This window comes from Microtus oregoni, unplaced genomic scaffold (genome assembly GCF_018167655.1).
Source record: "Microtus oregoni isolate MIOR12 unplaced genomic scaffold, Mior012 000031F_ref0000149, whole genome shotgun sequence".
In the NCBI taxonomy this organism is placed as follows: Eukaryota; Metazoa; Chordata; class Mammalia; order Rodentia; family Cricetidae; genus Microtus; species Microtus oregoni.
Window position 1 is genome coordinate 17,029,923 of NW_024543090.1, and position 15,078 is coordinate 17,045,000.

The window sequence follows — 15,078 nt, forward strand, 5'->3', positions numbered from 1 at the left end:
TGGCCTTGAACTCCGAGTTCTGCCTGCTCCTGCCTTTCAAGTGCTTGGATTAAAGGCGTGCGGCACCACACTTGACATCTTTTGTCTTTCCAACCAATGTTTTTATCATATTTTTTGAAATCTAGAAGTGTACGTTTTATGTACTGTGAAATGCTTCATAGCATCAATCTATTCTGTGCTATGAGGAGAGGTCTCTTAATTGTATATAGATTTAAAACATTTTACTTTGTAAAGTGGTTTATACAGATTGAACCTTCATTTTGGCATCTTTTTCAGAAGCTTTTATCAATAGCCCTACCAAGGTATGTGATTTACACGTTAAGTTCAGGCAAGCCAAATATACATACATACATACATACATACATACATACATACAATTAGGTTTTTTTTAAAAGATGGCTTCCAACTTCAAAAGGAAATTGAAAAAAAATTGACTAATGAATTTATAATTGTCCTAGGTCATTTCTCAGTATTCTTTGACATAATAAAGTGGTTCTTTATTATTATTATTATTATTATTATTATTATTATTATTATCATCACTATTATTTGAGATAGGGTTTCTCTATGTAACAGTTCTGGCTGTCCTGGAATTCATTGTGTAGACCAGGCTAGCCTCGAACTCACAGAAATCTGCCTGTCTCTGCCTCCCTAGAGCCAGGATTAAAGGTGTGTACTACCACTGCCCGGCTTGAAGTAGTTCTTTAATTAAGTGTCCACTTTGTTGAACATCTATAGCTCTCCTCCAACTAACGAGGTGTCCTCAATCTGTTTTTTTTTTTTGGGGGGGGGGTTTCAAGACAGGGTTTCTCTGTAGCTTTGGTGTCCATCCCGGAACTAGCTCTTGTAGACCAGGCTGGCCTCGAACTCCCAGAGATCCGCCTGCCTCTGCCTCCCGAGTGCTGGGATTAAAGGTGTGTGCCACCACTGCCCAGCCCCAATCTGTTTTTGTCTCTCTCTTTCTGCCTTTCCTTCTCTTCCTGGCCCCCTCCCACAAGATGGATTTTCACCCTTGTAGCTCACACTGGTTCCTACTTGCTATGTAGACCTCAAACTTGAAACAGTTCTCCTGCTTCAGTTTCCAGAGTGCTGGGATGGCATTATTAAAATTATTTTTGTATGTGTTTGTGTTGAATGTATGATATATTTGTACTAGTATGGGTGCATGCATGTCAGACCAAAGGATAGCTTGCAGGACTCTCTGTCTCATGTGAGTCCCAGGGATTGAACTCAGGTTGTCAGTACCGTTAGTCACCAATCCATCTTGCTGGCCCTATAGGGTTTTTATGTTTTTGTATTGTTATTGTTGTTGTTTGTTTTAAACCTCCTCATATAATTTGGTCCTGGTGGGGTGGGTCAGAAGCAAACCCCATGATGGCTTCCAGAAGCTGCGGGCACTGGCAGTGAGCAGGCAAATGTGGAGGTATTTTTATTTCAAGCTCTCTGAACTGCTAATACACTTGGAAGGTTTCATTCATAAATAAAAGAAAATAATGTCCTCAGAGTGTTGGCATACTGTGAAAGTCAAATTATTTCAAGTACAGTCTCTTCAGTTTGTATTTACTAGAAGACTATATCAGAAATAGTCATTATCAATGGTGGATGTGCCCACCGAGGGCAGCTAGAAGGCAGCAGTGGACGCTGATGGCTTTGAGAGAAATTCTGTGCCATCCCTAAAGGGGACAGCTGTAGAAGCAAACTCCTCATTTCTGGAGAATGTTTCCCAGGTTGCTTCACTGCCAAGTGTTTGGTACCATGGCATCCTGGTTAACTGTAGCCTTTGGGAGTGAGGCCTTCTGCAGACTGACACTTCCTGCTGCCTTGGCTTCTGTTTTCAGGGCTTGTCAATAGGTGAGAGTGTTCCACTGGCCTCTGTGCTGCCCCTAGTAAAGACAGTTGTTTATGTTTCCCCATGAAACTGGGACAGCCAGCAAGATAAACCTGGGAATGCTGTCACTCAGTGAAGTATGTGCTCCTACTGTTCCCTGGAGTAGTTCATTTGTTTGTGGCAAGAAACCTTATTCCTGTGGTCCTTCATAGAATAAAGCCCCATTTTATAGTACAGATATGATGCAGCCATCTTGAGGTTGCAAAGAATCCAAATGCTATGTATGCTTCCTGCATCAGGACCGTTTTTTCTCCCCATCCACTCTTCCTCTCTCCTTGACCTCGCAGCAGGAAGCCTTTGTGTGAGGTTCTCATCTGGAACAACTTCTCCACACTTGTTTTCGTGTTCTGTTGGATTACAGGGCAGCGGGCCTACCTTTGAAGGTCCTTTCTCTTTTATTTCTTTGCTGTGCACTCCAGTAATTAACTTTGTCCTTCTTTTATTTGTTCCAGTCAATCGCAGGCCACTCTGCTGAGCATCTTCTCCCAGGAGTACCAGGTTAGAAGTTTTCTCCTTTGTGAGGGTTGACAGGTGCCTAATTGAATGATGAATGTCCCTTTATTTCTTTGTAATTGAACTGCCAGCTCTCTGATTGGGTTGGAGGATGTTCTCCTTTCCACATCAAGCACCGCCTGCGTCTCAGTGGAGGCCTGCCAAGCCTACCCATCCATCTGTCTAATAACATCTAGCCTTTGCTTATTTGGTGGACCTGTAATAAATTATGCTAAACCATTATTATTCTGACAATAATAATTTCCCTGTGTTGCGTGGCTCCATGTGCTAAATGTTTGCTGACTTGCACTGTCAGTGCCGCTTCCCATTGCTGACAGAGATGATGATAAATGACCACGGCTGGAGTGGCAGAAGGCAAGAGAGGCAGAAAATGGAGTCATTTATCATGAGATGACAGGTGTCAGTCAAGTGGCAAGTCTCTATGGAATTACTTTTTGTAGTTTTCAAATAAGTTGTTTTTAAGCAATGTTCTTCCTGGTTAAATATGGCAATTGGATTGTAAAACCCGAGTGCAGAGGACTTAGATGGAATTGAATTGAGGGAAAATTAATACAAAGGTTGAAAGAGGGAACAAGTTTTCCTTTGCCCTCTGCAGCCCTAAGCAAACTTATTTAGATTCAAGTACTATGACCCTGGTGGCTTTTACATATATACTGTACTGTGGTACGGTCTGAAGACATCCCAGCCAAGCAGGAGATTAAAATGCATAGATGTAGTAGCTGAAAAGGAGATTCTGCTGCCACTCCAGTCCCCAAGCCATTACTTACCAATTTGCCCAGTGTGCTCGCCACCGGGTGAGGAAATATGTGTTTGCTGTTCTTGAACCTGATATGTGACACAATATTAAAATTTTTTTTGTGTTTTTTTTTTCAGAAACATATTAAAAGGACACATGCCAAACATCACACACCAGAAGCGATTGAAAGTTATTACCAGAGGTATGACCTGCCTGCCCCACTAGAGGGTATCACAGTACCTATTAATTGTAGTAATTATTATGAATAAATTAGATCATTTAAATTGACTTTTTATATAGTTTCAAGACTGTTATTTAAAACTTTTAGCATATTTGTCAGTAAGTTTTTAAGTGCTTTCTTTGGCATGTGTGGATAATATGGTGACGATGTCAGTGTAGGTTTGTGCACATGTCCTATATGAGAGGAAGCCAGTTATTACTGAATCTTATTTGGTTACTTGAAAGTTGAATTAAGCCACATCTTTTATGGATGTATACGTTCACATGTACATATGACCCACATGTATATGTGCAAGTTTCCAAAGTAGTTTTCATTTATTTTTTATCCAGATCAGCAAGCTGAAAAAAAAAAATAGAATTGAAATCCAATGTAGTATTTTGCCTCCTATCTGTTGGGGTAGCCATTTTAGGTATTTAAGATAGACCTTCATCAAATAAGCACTTTATGAAGAAACATCATTTTATACAACTGTGGGGGCTTTATGGTTTTTATAAAAATGTTGAGTGTTAAACCAATATAATAGTGTTCAGAGAATATTTAAATTTCAGCTTTTTTTATTATTCTGAGATAAACAGAACTTTTAAGATAATTCAGATTTTCTTAATTCTGACATTTGTTATCATTATTTTGATGTATAAATAGATAACAATAAATGGTAATGATATGCATTAAATTTTCATTGTCCTTCAACTGTTGGTGGACAAATAGGTTGGTTCATTTTGCTTGCCATAGTGAATAAAGTGTCAATAAACATGGGGTTCGAATATCTCTATGGTAGAGTCTGGAGTCTGGGTTTGGGCCCAGGAGTGAAAGAGCTGGGGCATATGGTAGTTCTATTTTAAAATTTTTGAGAACTCTCCAAACTGATTTCTACACGACTGTATTAATTTGTACCCCACCAACAGACAAGTAAGGATTCTTTTCTCTCCACATTTCTCCAACAGTTGTTATCAGATTTGTTGAAGAGAGCTGTTCTGATAGGGTGAGATGGTGTCTCTTACAAGGTCAACGAATTGTATAAACAAATTGTACAAAATTGGGGTCTGGCTAATTTGGGTGGGTGGTATTTTTATCTATTTGCAAATTTTGAATAATAAAATTTAAAAACGAATCAAGAAGCTATTGAAATTGGATTTTCTTTTAAAAAGTCATTCACTCTGCTCATAAAAGATTCCCTTTGATTTGAGTAGGTAAAGATATTAACAATGTGTAGATGATCCCCCTGTACACTGTGTTTAGAATTCCTCTCCAAACAAGTCTTTGTATAGTTCAAGGAAAGTCATAGCTACCTTAATGAAATTACATTTAAGTTCTATGAGACCTCCAAATGCTTTGGCACCGAGATAATAATAAAAATGAATAGTTAAATGTTATTTTTTTTACATGCCAAGAAATAATTGTTTGTTTTGAGACAAGAGGTTATTATACAGCCCAGGCTGGTCTCTGACTTGGCAATTCACCTGCCTCACACTATGCTTAATGACTTGCATCACCACATCTGTAGAAAAAGAAAAAAATATTTTTGTTTGTAAACTTTATAATCCTAGCCAGTCAGATGAAATCAGGGCCATGTTGAGATGTAAAGCCCTGTATGGTGGGAGAGGAAGTGAGGGGCTTGACAGGTAGTGATAGGGTTGCTCACACTCGTTCCTCTCACTGTAAAGGCACTTTCAATTAAATAACTTCAAAACCGTCTACTTTTACAAACTAGTTCAAATAAAAACTCTCTCTCTCTCTCTCTCTCTCTCTCTCTCTCTCTCTCTCTGCGCGCGCGCGCGCACACACACACACACAACAAGCCTAGTGGCACATTCTTGTAATTGCAGCTTTGGGGAGGCAGAGGCTTGAGGATCTCAAGTTCACAGCCAGCCTCGGTAACTTTGTGAGGCCCTGTTTCACAATAACTTAAAAAAAAATGAGGTTTTGGTTTGCAGTGGTGTAGAGCACTTGCTTAGCTTGTACAAAGACATAGATAGGTTCAGTTCCAGCAACGAAAAATTAATGTACTAGTAATTATTGATATGTGATTTTTTTCCTATTAATTGGATAGTTTTACTTTAAAAATAAAAAAAATAGTTAAGTATATTTACTGAGTAATTAACAGTAGAGTGGGTGGTCATGAGGATATAAAAATGTATTTTTTTTGTATTATTAAATATTAGAGTCTCAGTTATGATAAGGCATTAAAACATTTTAAATAAAACCAGTAATAGAGACTCAGAAGAAATACCATCCCCCCTGCCAGTGTCTTGATCCATTGCCAGTCCTCCCCTGTGTCTGTCTGTGGGAGCCAGCCATATTGTTACCTTTCAGGCAGACCAGCCTCACCAGCCTGTCGCTGTAAATATGCAGGGCAAACATTTTGCCAAGGTACGTTGGCTTTAAGAGGTTCTTTTTTGTTTTCTAGGTTTCTTAGAATAAAGGCAACTTATGTTTTATCCACACATATTTAAGCAATGGGAAAATGTTAATAACAACTTATTTAATTTTTTTCCTTTATGAAAGTAATACCACCTGCTGTGAAAATTAAGCACATTTATGATAGCACAGAAAGGAATGAATGAATGCCCATAATTGTGCCACTCAGAGATAAGTACTGGTTAAAGTTTCATCCCAGCCTTCTGACAACCCATTTTTACATAGATGAGGTCATAGTATATGTGCAGCTACCACTCCTGGATTTTATTATGGAAAAATGTATGTGATATTATATATATTTATTTTGTAAAAAGCCTTTTCTTTTATTAGTTGCCTTACTCTACAATGTGAAAGACTTGAATTTTCCAGGTTATTCTCCTGAGAACCGAGTATGTCCCCAGTGCCCTGATACTGTAAATAATACTGTGGTAAACACCTCCATGCTTGACTCATCGGCACTGGTTGATTTCTGTGTATGTAATTACGGGTACAAACAATGTGAACATTTAGAAATTGATTATATGTTGCTAAATTACTGTCGAGAACCGTCTTGGTTATGTTCCTGGCAGCAGTATGAGAGCCCCCAAAGCTACCTTCTAGCTGTCATTTGGTTATGACAATTGTGCATTCAAAGTCAGTAGTTACCGTAAGAGCACCATGATGATTCACCAAGACATAGGAGGGCAGGAGAAAGTGTGTTCCTGGGCTTTTGCCTTGGTGTCAAAATCTTCTCCGTTGGATATTTGCAGACAGAGTGTGTTCATTTGAAAACAGTTCTCTAGCCTTTTGCATTATGCTGTTTTACTCTCATACAGGAACATCTTTGGTGGAATTTATCTTGATTCTTCCAAATGCTCACACAGGCTTTTGTGCTCACACGTGGTTGGGCTCTTAGTTACTTTTCTTGTTGCTGGGTCCAAGATCCTGACAAGTGTAACCTAAGGAAGGAAGGATTTTTGCTGACCCGTGATTTGTGAAAGTATTCTTTTTTTTTATTTTTTATTTTATTTTATTATTCATTTATTAAAGATTTCTGCCTCCCCCGCCACCGCCTCCCATTTCCCTCCCCCTCCCTTGTGAAAGTATTCTTCATGGCAGAGTTCATTCAGCAAGTAGGTGTGGCTCTAACTCCTCCCAGACAACAGGAGATGCTGGTACTCAGATGCCTTCCTCCTGGTATCCTTATTCCAGCTGGGCCTTCCCTCCTCTGTTCTTCACCGGAAATACCATCAGCACCCTCATACACTCAGCTCTGGGTGATTCCAAAGCCAATTAAGCTGACAATGATTATTGACCATCACAGATGGTCAGATCTGTAAGTTTCCATCAGTATCAAGTTTGGCAGTCCTATCTCCTCCCATCCCTTCTAACCACACTGGCTCAGGAAACAGCTTTAGTAGCTATACAAAATTGGATCAATTTAATTTTCTAAGATGTTGACATGGAGAAAAGAATTGTTGAGACCTGATATTGACAGTGCATGATAAAACTCTCTGAACATTGCTTCCACTGTGATGCTAATCTTGAGAGTCAGATGACCAATGCCTGGGAAGAGAGTAAACACACTTCTCTTTTAAATGAATGTGAGGGCATTTCTGGATCAGAATAACTAGAGACCAAAATTGTCATATGTACAGGTCACACCATTCAGTAGGTTACTGGGCATGTGTCTTTGGAGCCTGCACACTGTCCTGGCCCCTTCCTGCCTGTCTGCCTCCTGACTGACATGGCCGTGCCCTCCTGCCATGATTCATCCCTTGCCCCAGACCTGAGCAATTGAGCCAGGCCATGCCTCAAAGCTGGGAGCCAAAATAAGTCTTTCTTCAGGTTGGTTTTGTTATATCAGGAAGGAGGTTAAATGGCCAGTAGCCCCATTTGCTGCACACCACTGTCCTGCTGGTAGCTGCCCATGCATGTGTGTAAAAGACACATTACCTGCCTTCAAATGTTGTGTGGAACAGAAGATAGCTATGTCTCCAGATGTGCGAATTTCAGTAAGAGAAGTATCATCAGAGGTGTGTTTGCAGAGTCTAGCCCAACTCTGGCAATTATCTGTATGGAGTGTCCGGAATAATGGTAAACAGCCTTTACTGGTCTGTTGGGAAACAGAGAACATTCTGAAAAGAGAGAAAATAGTGACAGTTATAGGGTTTTGTGTTTTAGACTGAGGGTTAAGCCCAGGGTCTTGTGCATGCTGGGGAAGAGCTCTATTACTGTGCTCTAGCTCCAACTCAGCTGTTGGTTTTTAAAATAAGTACATAATGTCATCATCACAGATCTTCTAGTCAGATATTATAAAATTGTTCTTCTCTAAGGGTCTTTTTATGTGTGGGATATATGTAAATGTTCGTGTGTGTGTGTGTGTGTGTGTGTGTGTGTGTGTGTGGAGAGAGAGAGAGAGAGAGAGAGAGAGAGAGAGAGAGGAGAGTATGTACATGAGTGTCCAGGCCAGAAGATGACACCAGGTGTTTTCCAGATAGAACTTCACCTATTTATTTACTCATTACTTTTTCTTATTCGAGATAGTCTCCGAGTAGCTCCGGAGCTGAGTAGTTCAGCTCCACTGGCTGACCAAAGGATTGCTGCAATCCTCTGACTCTGTGACCTACCTTCCTCCAGCACTGCCGCTTCAGAAGTGCGTCCCTGTGCTGGCCTGGGTAGATTATATCAGTGCCTTGAGGTTGGTTTCCTCCTATGAGCTTGCGAGAAGCCCTTGTACTCACAGCACTAAGAGTTTGTGCTGATTGAGTGTATGTAGACGGTGTACATTGGGGTTGCTGTTTGGCCAGCTCCTGTTGGTTTAAACTTGTTAGACGCTTCCATTGTGTGTTATCAGTATAGTGATGGATGCACCTCTTATAGGAAACTATGCAATTTTGACTCAGAACAACAGTTCTCTAGTGTAAGTAATTTGCCCCTGAACCACACACCTTGGCTAACCCTTTTCACTTTATGCTACTCCCTTGGAGGTGGGCTTCCTGACCAACTCACCTAATTTTAAGTGTTATCATAGCACATATTATGTCTTTCATTTTTTTCTTTGTTTTGTTGTATTATTGTCTGGAGACTGTCATATCTTTGTGATGATAGAGACAGGGTTGTTTTCCTGTTGCTTCTTCAGAGTCCAGATTATGGTCTAACCCGGAGCTCTCAAAAGTACTTGAAGTATACATGAATGTTAAGTATCGAATCCTAAAGCTACCCCGATGACGGTATACTGTTAAATACTGGACCCAGGGTTGGATCTCTTCGAGAGTTTGCGTTTCTCACACTTATTTGGTGTGACATGGCCATACACCAGGTCATTTATTTTATTCTTTGAGCATACTTGTCAGTGCACTGGAAGTATAGGCTGAAGTTCTCGTCCTACCTATTTCCCGTGGGCTCTTCTTTTTAAGCCACAGTTGCTCAGTTTTGGGTTCTGTATTTGTCTTTTAGGGGGTTGTATTTATCCCTCCCCCTCTTTGCTTCTGGACCTGTTTTTAAACCCACACTTACTTTTCTCCCACCTATGCTTCTGAAGCCCCTATTTCCTCATTTGTTTCCTACCTAATACAGTTATAGTTAAGAAGGGCCACTGTATGTGGGAAGTACATTGGTTTGAATTATTATAATTGGTGTTAACTCTGTCTTGCTTTTGTTATTATATAATACAGTATTTGCTGTTGGCAGTTATATGGCAGAACTCATTTATTGACTTTATTTCTTTTAAACTATCAACAAAGAACTTTAATATAGCCAATCAAAGAAGACATTTTTGAGAAAATATCCTTATCGGATAGGTTGTCTAATGTGGATTTAAAAGTTATTTGATTATTAGTAGAGAAAAGGTATATATGCATATAGTCTATATAACCATCTTTTATAAGACAAGAATTGAGGTAGATATCATAAACTGAATGAAATCTAGTTCCCTAATGAGCCTGTCAGCATTACACTGGGAGATGAGTTTGAGACAGACAAGTAAACTAGTCCTCCTCGTTCCAGTGTTTTGCTATCAATGGCTCAAGTAATCTATGGTCATCGGCTCCCTGATCCCCTGCTGATCTATTGTCAGAACAGTAGTAGCCTACAGCTGGGTTGCAGTGCCTATCGGTCATCTCACTTCCTCTTACCATATAGGCCTTGTGTTATCTCACACAGTTATCACAAGAAAGTTGAATGAAGTTTAGTAAGAGAGAAACAGAACCACATTTACATAAATTTTATTATAGAATGTTGTTCAGTTATAAATCTCTTACTCTGAATTAATAAGCTAGTCTTTATGTTGAGCACGCACACACACACAGGACATCATATATGTGGAGTTCAGAGTTCTATATCAATTCGGGCATTCACTGAATATGTTGGAACATATCTTGTAGATAGGTGGACTTCTGTAGCTTGGCAGTACGCTATTCTGTGTTCTCTGATAGAGAGATGTTCAAGTTGCTTCCCATTAGCACATGAAAGGGCGTTAACTCATGGATGGTGGACTGGAGACCATGGTACTGGAGCCATGTAAAGTTAACACAGGTGAAGGCTAAGTGTAGCAGACAGTGCTGGAGATGAGGCTGGCCTAGTAGAGTGGACAGGAACTGGATTATGGCCATACATCCTGGCTCAGGCCTGTAATCCCAGGCCAAGGCAGGAGAATCACAGGCCAGCCTGGGCCACATAGTGAGTTCAAACTCAGCCTGCCAACTCAGCAAAACCATGTTACAAATTCAAAACAGCAAAAAAAGGAGTAGGGAAAGAGCTCCGTGATAGACTCCATGCCTACCATGTGTAAATTGCTAGATCCAACCACTAGTAGAACAAGAGCAAAAAGATCCATATTATCTAGAACCTCACAGTACCTGGTAAGTGGTTACCGTGTAGTGTTGGGATCGAACATGCGTGTTCAGAGCTCCTAGAGGAGGCAGATACCACATTCAAAGTCTGGTTTAAACAAACCGTCCCATGTTCCACGTCTAGGAGAACCTGTGCTTTAGTGCTTATTGGCTTGGTGAAGTGCAGTTTGGCGGTGAAGGCTGGAGGTGATTACAGGAATCTAGGGCAGATGAGATGATGTCAGAGGTGTAAGGTCTCAGTAGCATGGGTGCCGACATGCCTGCATGCTTTGTTTAAGCTGTGAAAACCAGCTTTCCTCCTTCCTATGAGATGCTGTGTGTGGCACAGAGTGCTGTGGATGGGAGTCTGGAAATCTCTGTTCCCTTACTTCTAAAAGTTTATGAAGTAGTGGAGACTGGTGTGGTTGTGCCTTCTGCCTCACCTTCAGTAGCTGGCTGGTTTGAGGGAAGCTGTTGTGCTGTCTTTCCCTTCACTGCTTTTCTGTGATGGGAGCACGCTTTAACAGGACTTGAGCATGGCATTTGCCCAGGAGAAACATGTATACACAGGGGACACTAACAAGTCTGTGCTGGCCTTTCCTTGTCACTGCATGACCACTTGCCTTTGTCTGTCTAGGTACCTGGATGGTGTGGGGAAAAACGGAGCAGCCCCTGTGCTCCTCGAGCTGGCCAATGAGGTAATGTTATTGTTATGATTTTATTTAAACCTGAGCTGAACCTAAGGGGCCTATCGAGAGTAGTGTTACTCAGAATTGTAATTAACTTCAAAAAAAGGGAAAGATTTTGAGGTGTGTTAGACATTTAAATTGCTCCCTGATCTCTTTGTACTTTTAATAATTGGACAAAGAACTTCGTGAATTAATAAATCAGTCGACATAATTAGTCTACTTCTTTTAAGGCAAATGTACAAACAGCTTCTTTGCTTCTTGTTTTGTGGAAAATTTCAGCCAAACAGCTCTGAACATGCTCTTAGGATTGGTGCCTTCATTTAGCATGAGAAATACCTATGTCAAGTAAAGAGATGTGTGCCAATAAAACCTATGCTAAGTATTATAAAACCGAAGTGAGAAATTTTATATTTAGCAATGTATCATTTACTTGATTCATTTTTCTGTTTGTAAACTTTTATTATAATAAAGGACACAAGCCTATGGTAAAGCGCCTTCCCATAAAGAAACATAATATTCTTATTAACACCAAGTATAACGTGATTGATGGCGCTTATTTGTCAGCTCTGATCTGCTCCTGTGTGGGGAAACAGCTAACAGCCTGGCATTTTCAAAAGGAAACCCTGAAGATTTCCTACGAGTGGAGAAACTGCAGAAAGTTCACAATAGTTGCAGAGAGCCTACCGAAAAATAAAATATTTAATTCCTAAACTCTAAAATATTTATCCACTGTAATGAGAGCAATACAGTATTGAGTCTGAGTTGGAATGGCTTATGCAAACCTCATAGGGACGGCATGAAATGCACACTGTTTCTGTGTTGTGTTATAATGGGAAACAGAGAGGCAAGGCAGAAAATGTGTGTTTGCATTAAAGATGACTATGTGCCATGAACATTAGGCGTTGCAGGAGCAGCAAGTTCTGCATGCTGCATTAGGAAGGAAGGATGGCTTCTCTTGCAGCTCATGTCTGCTGCACACTGCTGCAGTCAGCAGAAGAGCAATTACCCATCAGTTACTAGACGGTTTTAATAGTCTGGAAAGCATCTTCACAAACTGATAGATAGGATGGCTAACACATAGAACGATTTGTCTTGTGCCTTATTTTCTTATTTCTAGAGCAGGGCGGTTGTTATTTTGCTGTTGTTTTTCTAAGCTGATGCTCTTAGTGACTTTACGTACTACTTGAGTGCTAAGTAGAATTTTAGTGATTATCCTCTGTGGAAGAGACGAGGGAGTGGATAGCATTGTAGGTGCACCTGGGGAAAAGTGTATGCAGATATGGAGCTTGCTTTCATACATGATCACATTGATGGTGGAAGTTCTTTAAAAGAGCACTTTATATTCATTTGAGTTTCATTTTTTAAAGAAAGATTTATTGTTATTTTTATGTGTATGGGTGTTTTGCCTGCTTGTGTATTTGTGTACCTTGTTTGTGTTTAATCCCCGTGAATGCCAGAGGAGGGTGTCAGATTCCCTGGAACTGGAGTTAGACATGGTTGTGAGCCACCACCTGGGTCCTGGGAATCGAACCCAGGTCTTATGGAAGAGTAGTCAGTGTTCTTAATCACTAAGCCAACTCTTCTCCAGCTGCTCATTTGAATTTTTAATGGATAGTTCTATTGAGCTTAGTTTATGGGACTGATCTGAGATTCCATGTTATTGGGAATGTATAGGAAAAGCTAACCCATCACTATCTATTTCCCTCCATCAATAAATCTACTATTTACCGTGAATATGTGGCAATATTTAGCTTCCCCAAAAGAAATAGTTATTTAGAGATTACCACCCCACCTCTTTCTTTTGGTGCCCAGTTAGTGCAGAGAAAACACTTTCCATGAGATTACTAATGCATTAGAGTAATTTGGAAATGGTGGGTACCAGATTATGGCTTCTAAACATCGAGCCTCCCATGTTTATATGCTAGTTAATACTTAAAGGACATACGCTTCTATCTGGTGGCAGTTGATGTGATGGTAATATTTTATGAGTCAATATATATTTAATCAGTGGAAACTGTAAAAATTGATGAGAAATATGTAACTCCTATATTATAGTGTGCAGCAGCTCTCCTCTTAGACACAAGCACCATATTATTGTTGACTGGGGGGATAAGAGATCTAGGTAGCCACCATTGGTTTCATAAATGTCTTAATACCATTTTTCCTGATCAGGCTTGAAAATGCATATTTTAGGAGATCTCCTTCTGTTAGTGATTGTATGATCTGTCATTCTCTTCTCTCCACACAAATATTTTCAAGTTATATTTGAAGCACTATGAATTTTACTTACATGCTAAATTCTGACATGAAGCATGATGGCCCTATTTCAGAGCAAGATGGACACATGATTAATATGAAAATTAGAGAGATGCAGGTACCTGAACTAATAAGGTAGTCCTTATTCAGGCTGGACCACCTTCGGTAATTTCACCATTTTTCATGTGTCAGCCCTGATGTGGGTTACTCCGAATAAGCAGCTCTGTGGAAAGCATTTTTTTCTACTCAGGGAATTTAAGGGCGTCCAAGTACACACATATTTGAAAAAAAAAAAAACTGTTCATACAAATGAAGCTACCTTCTTTATCTAGTTACTTAATCAAGATAAAACTTTGGTATGGACATGGGACTTGGATGCCTGCCAAGAAAAATTTCTGGTGATAATATATGAGCAATATTTCCCATTTTACACTCAGGATGAAAAGTATTTTATTAGGGAGGCATCATTGCTTTTTAATATATATGTATCTATATATATATATACACACACATATATGTATATATGTATCCTGGTGAAATTAATCAATGGGTAATGAATAATCTGAAAAAGAAAATATATAAATGAGTAGGTGATTTGTTGTTATTATTATTATTATCATCACTAAAATGACTTTTTCTGAATGTTCTTTGTTTTCCATTTGATTCTCTGTTTAAAAACAGGTTCAGTTTCTGGGCTCTGAACCTTTTAGATTGGTCAGCAGTATTTTGGGCCAAACTCAGGACGCTAATTTATGTAACAGATATTAATATTGTTTTATTTTATTCTTAATATCTCCACAAAGTAGTTTTTTCTTTTATCATGCAACATATTTTGTGTGTAAAGAACTTATAGCAAATCTCAGCTCCCTCTAAAGATAAAATGAAATCAGTCAAAAATCCCTATTTTTAATGGTTTGGACATTTGATTTAGCTCTTGAAAAGTGACTAAATAAAGTGTTTTTTGAAATTTGAAAACTCAAATTTGAACACAAAATAATGTAAGTGTAGGAGGTTGGATAGAAAAGGGGCTTTGCTGGGCAGCAGAGGCGCATGACTTTAATCCCAGCACTCGGGAGGCAGAGGCAGGCGAATCTCTGTGAGTTCGAGGCCAGCCTGGTCTACAAGAGCTAGTTCCAGAACAGGTTCCAAAGCTACAGAGAAACCCTGTCTTGAAAAACTAAAAAAAGAAAAAGAAAAAAAGAGAATTTTGAAAAGAAAAGGAAGGAAGATCTAGAGTAGAAAGCAATATTGACCTACCAACAAAAATTGAGACTATAAGAACATTTTTGCCTATTTTGGGTAAGTATTTTTTCCAAGTTTTCCCATCATTGTTAGTTCCGATGTTGTATTCTATGAATGACCCAGCTATCCTTTTCAACAGCACAGATTTTTCTATAGTCTACTACAATGGAAGCCACCAAGGGTGGGAAAGATTTTAATGAATGACGCTTGTTACAGTTGATTAAAATTGACTTAATCTTCAGTGTTGACAAAATATTGGAATATCAACTGCTGGCACAGTTTGG

General features: G+C 39.5%; 1 protein-coding gene across 5 annotated transcripts in view; it reads left to right on the plus strand.

The window, feature by feature from the left end:
* Positions 1-15,078, plus strand: part of Cdin1 (CDAN1 interacting nuclease 1) — a 213,810-nt gene that overhangs the window by 57,511 nt on the left and 141,221 nt on the right. For all 5 annotated transcript variants that reach the window (XR_005976686.1, XM_041679308.1, XM_041679307.1 and 2 more), the window contains exons 2-4: positions 2,341-2,386; positions 3,275-3,339; positions 11,245-11,305. Coding sequence is in view for 4 of the 5 variants with exons in the window: in XM_041679308.1 (XP_041535242.1) it covers positions 2,341-2,386; positions 3,275-3,339; positions 11,245-11,305 (172 nt within the window). In the remaining variant the exon portion in view is untranslated. The remainder of the gene's footprint in view (positions 1-2,340; positions 2,387-3,274; positions 3,340-11,244; positions 11,306-15,078) is intronic.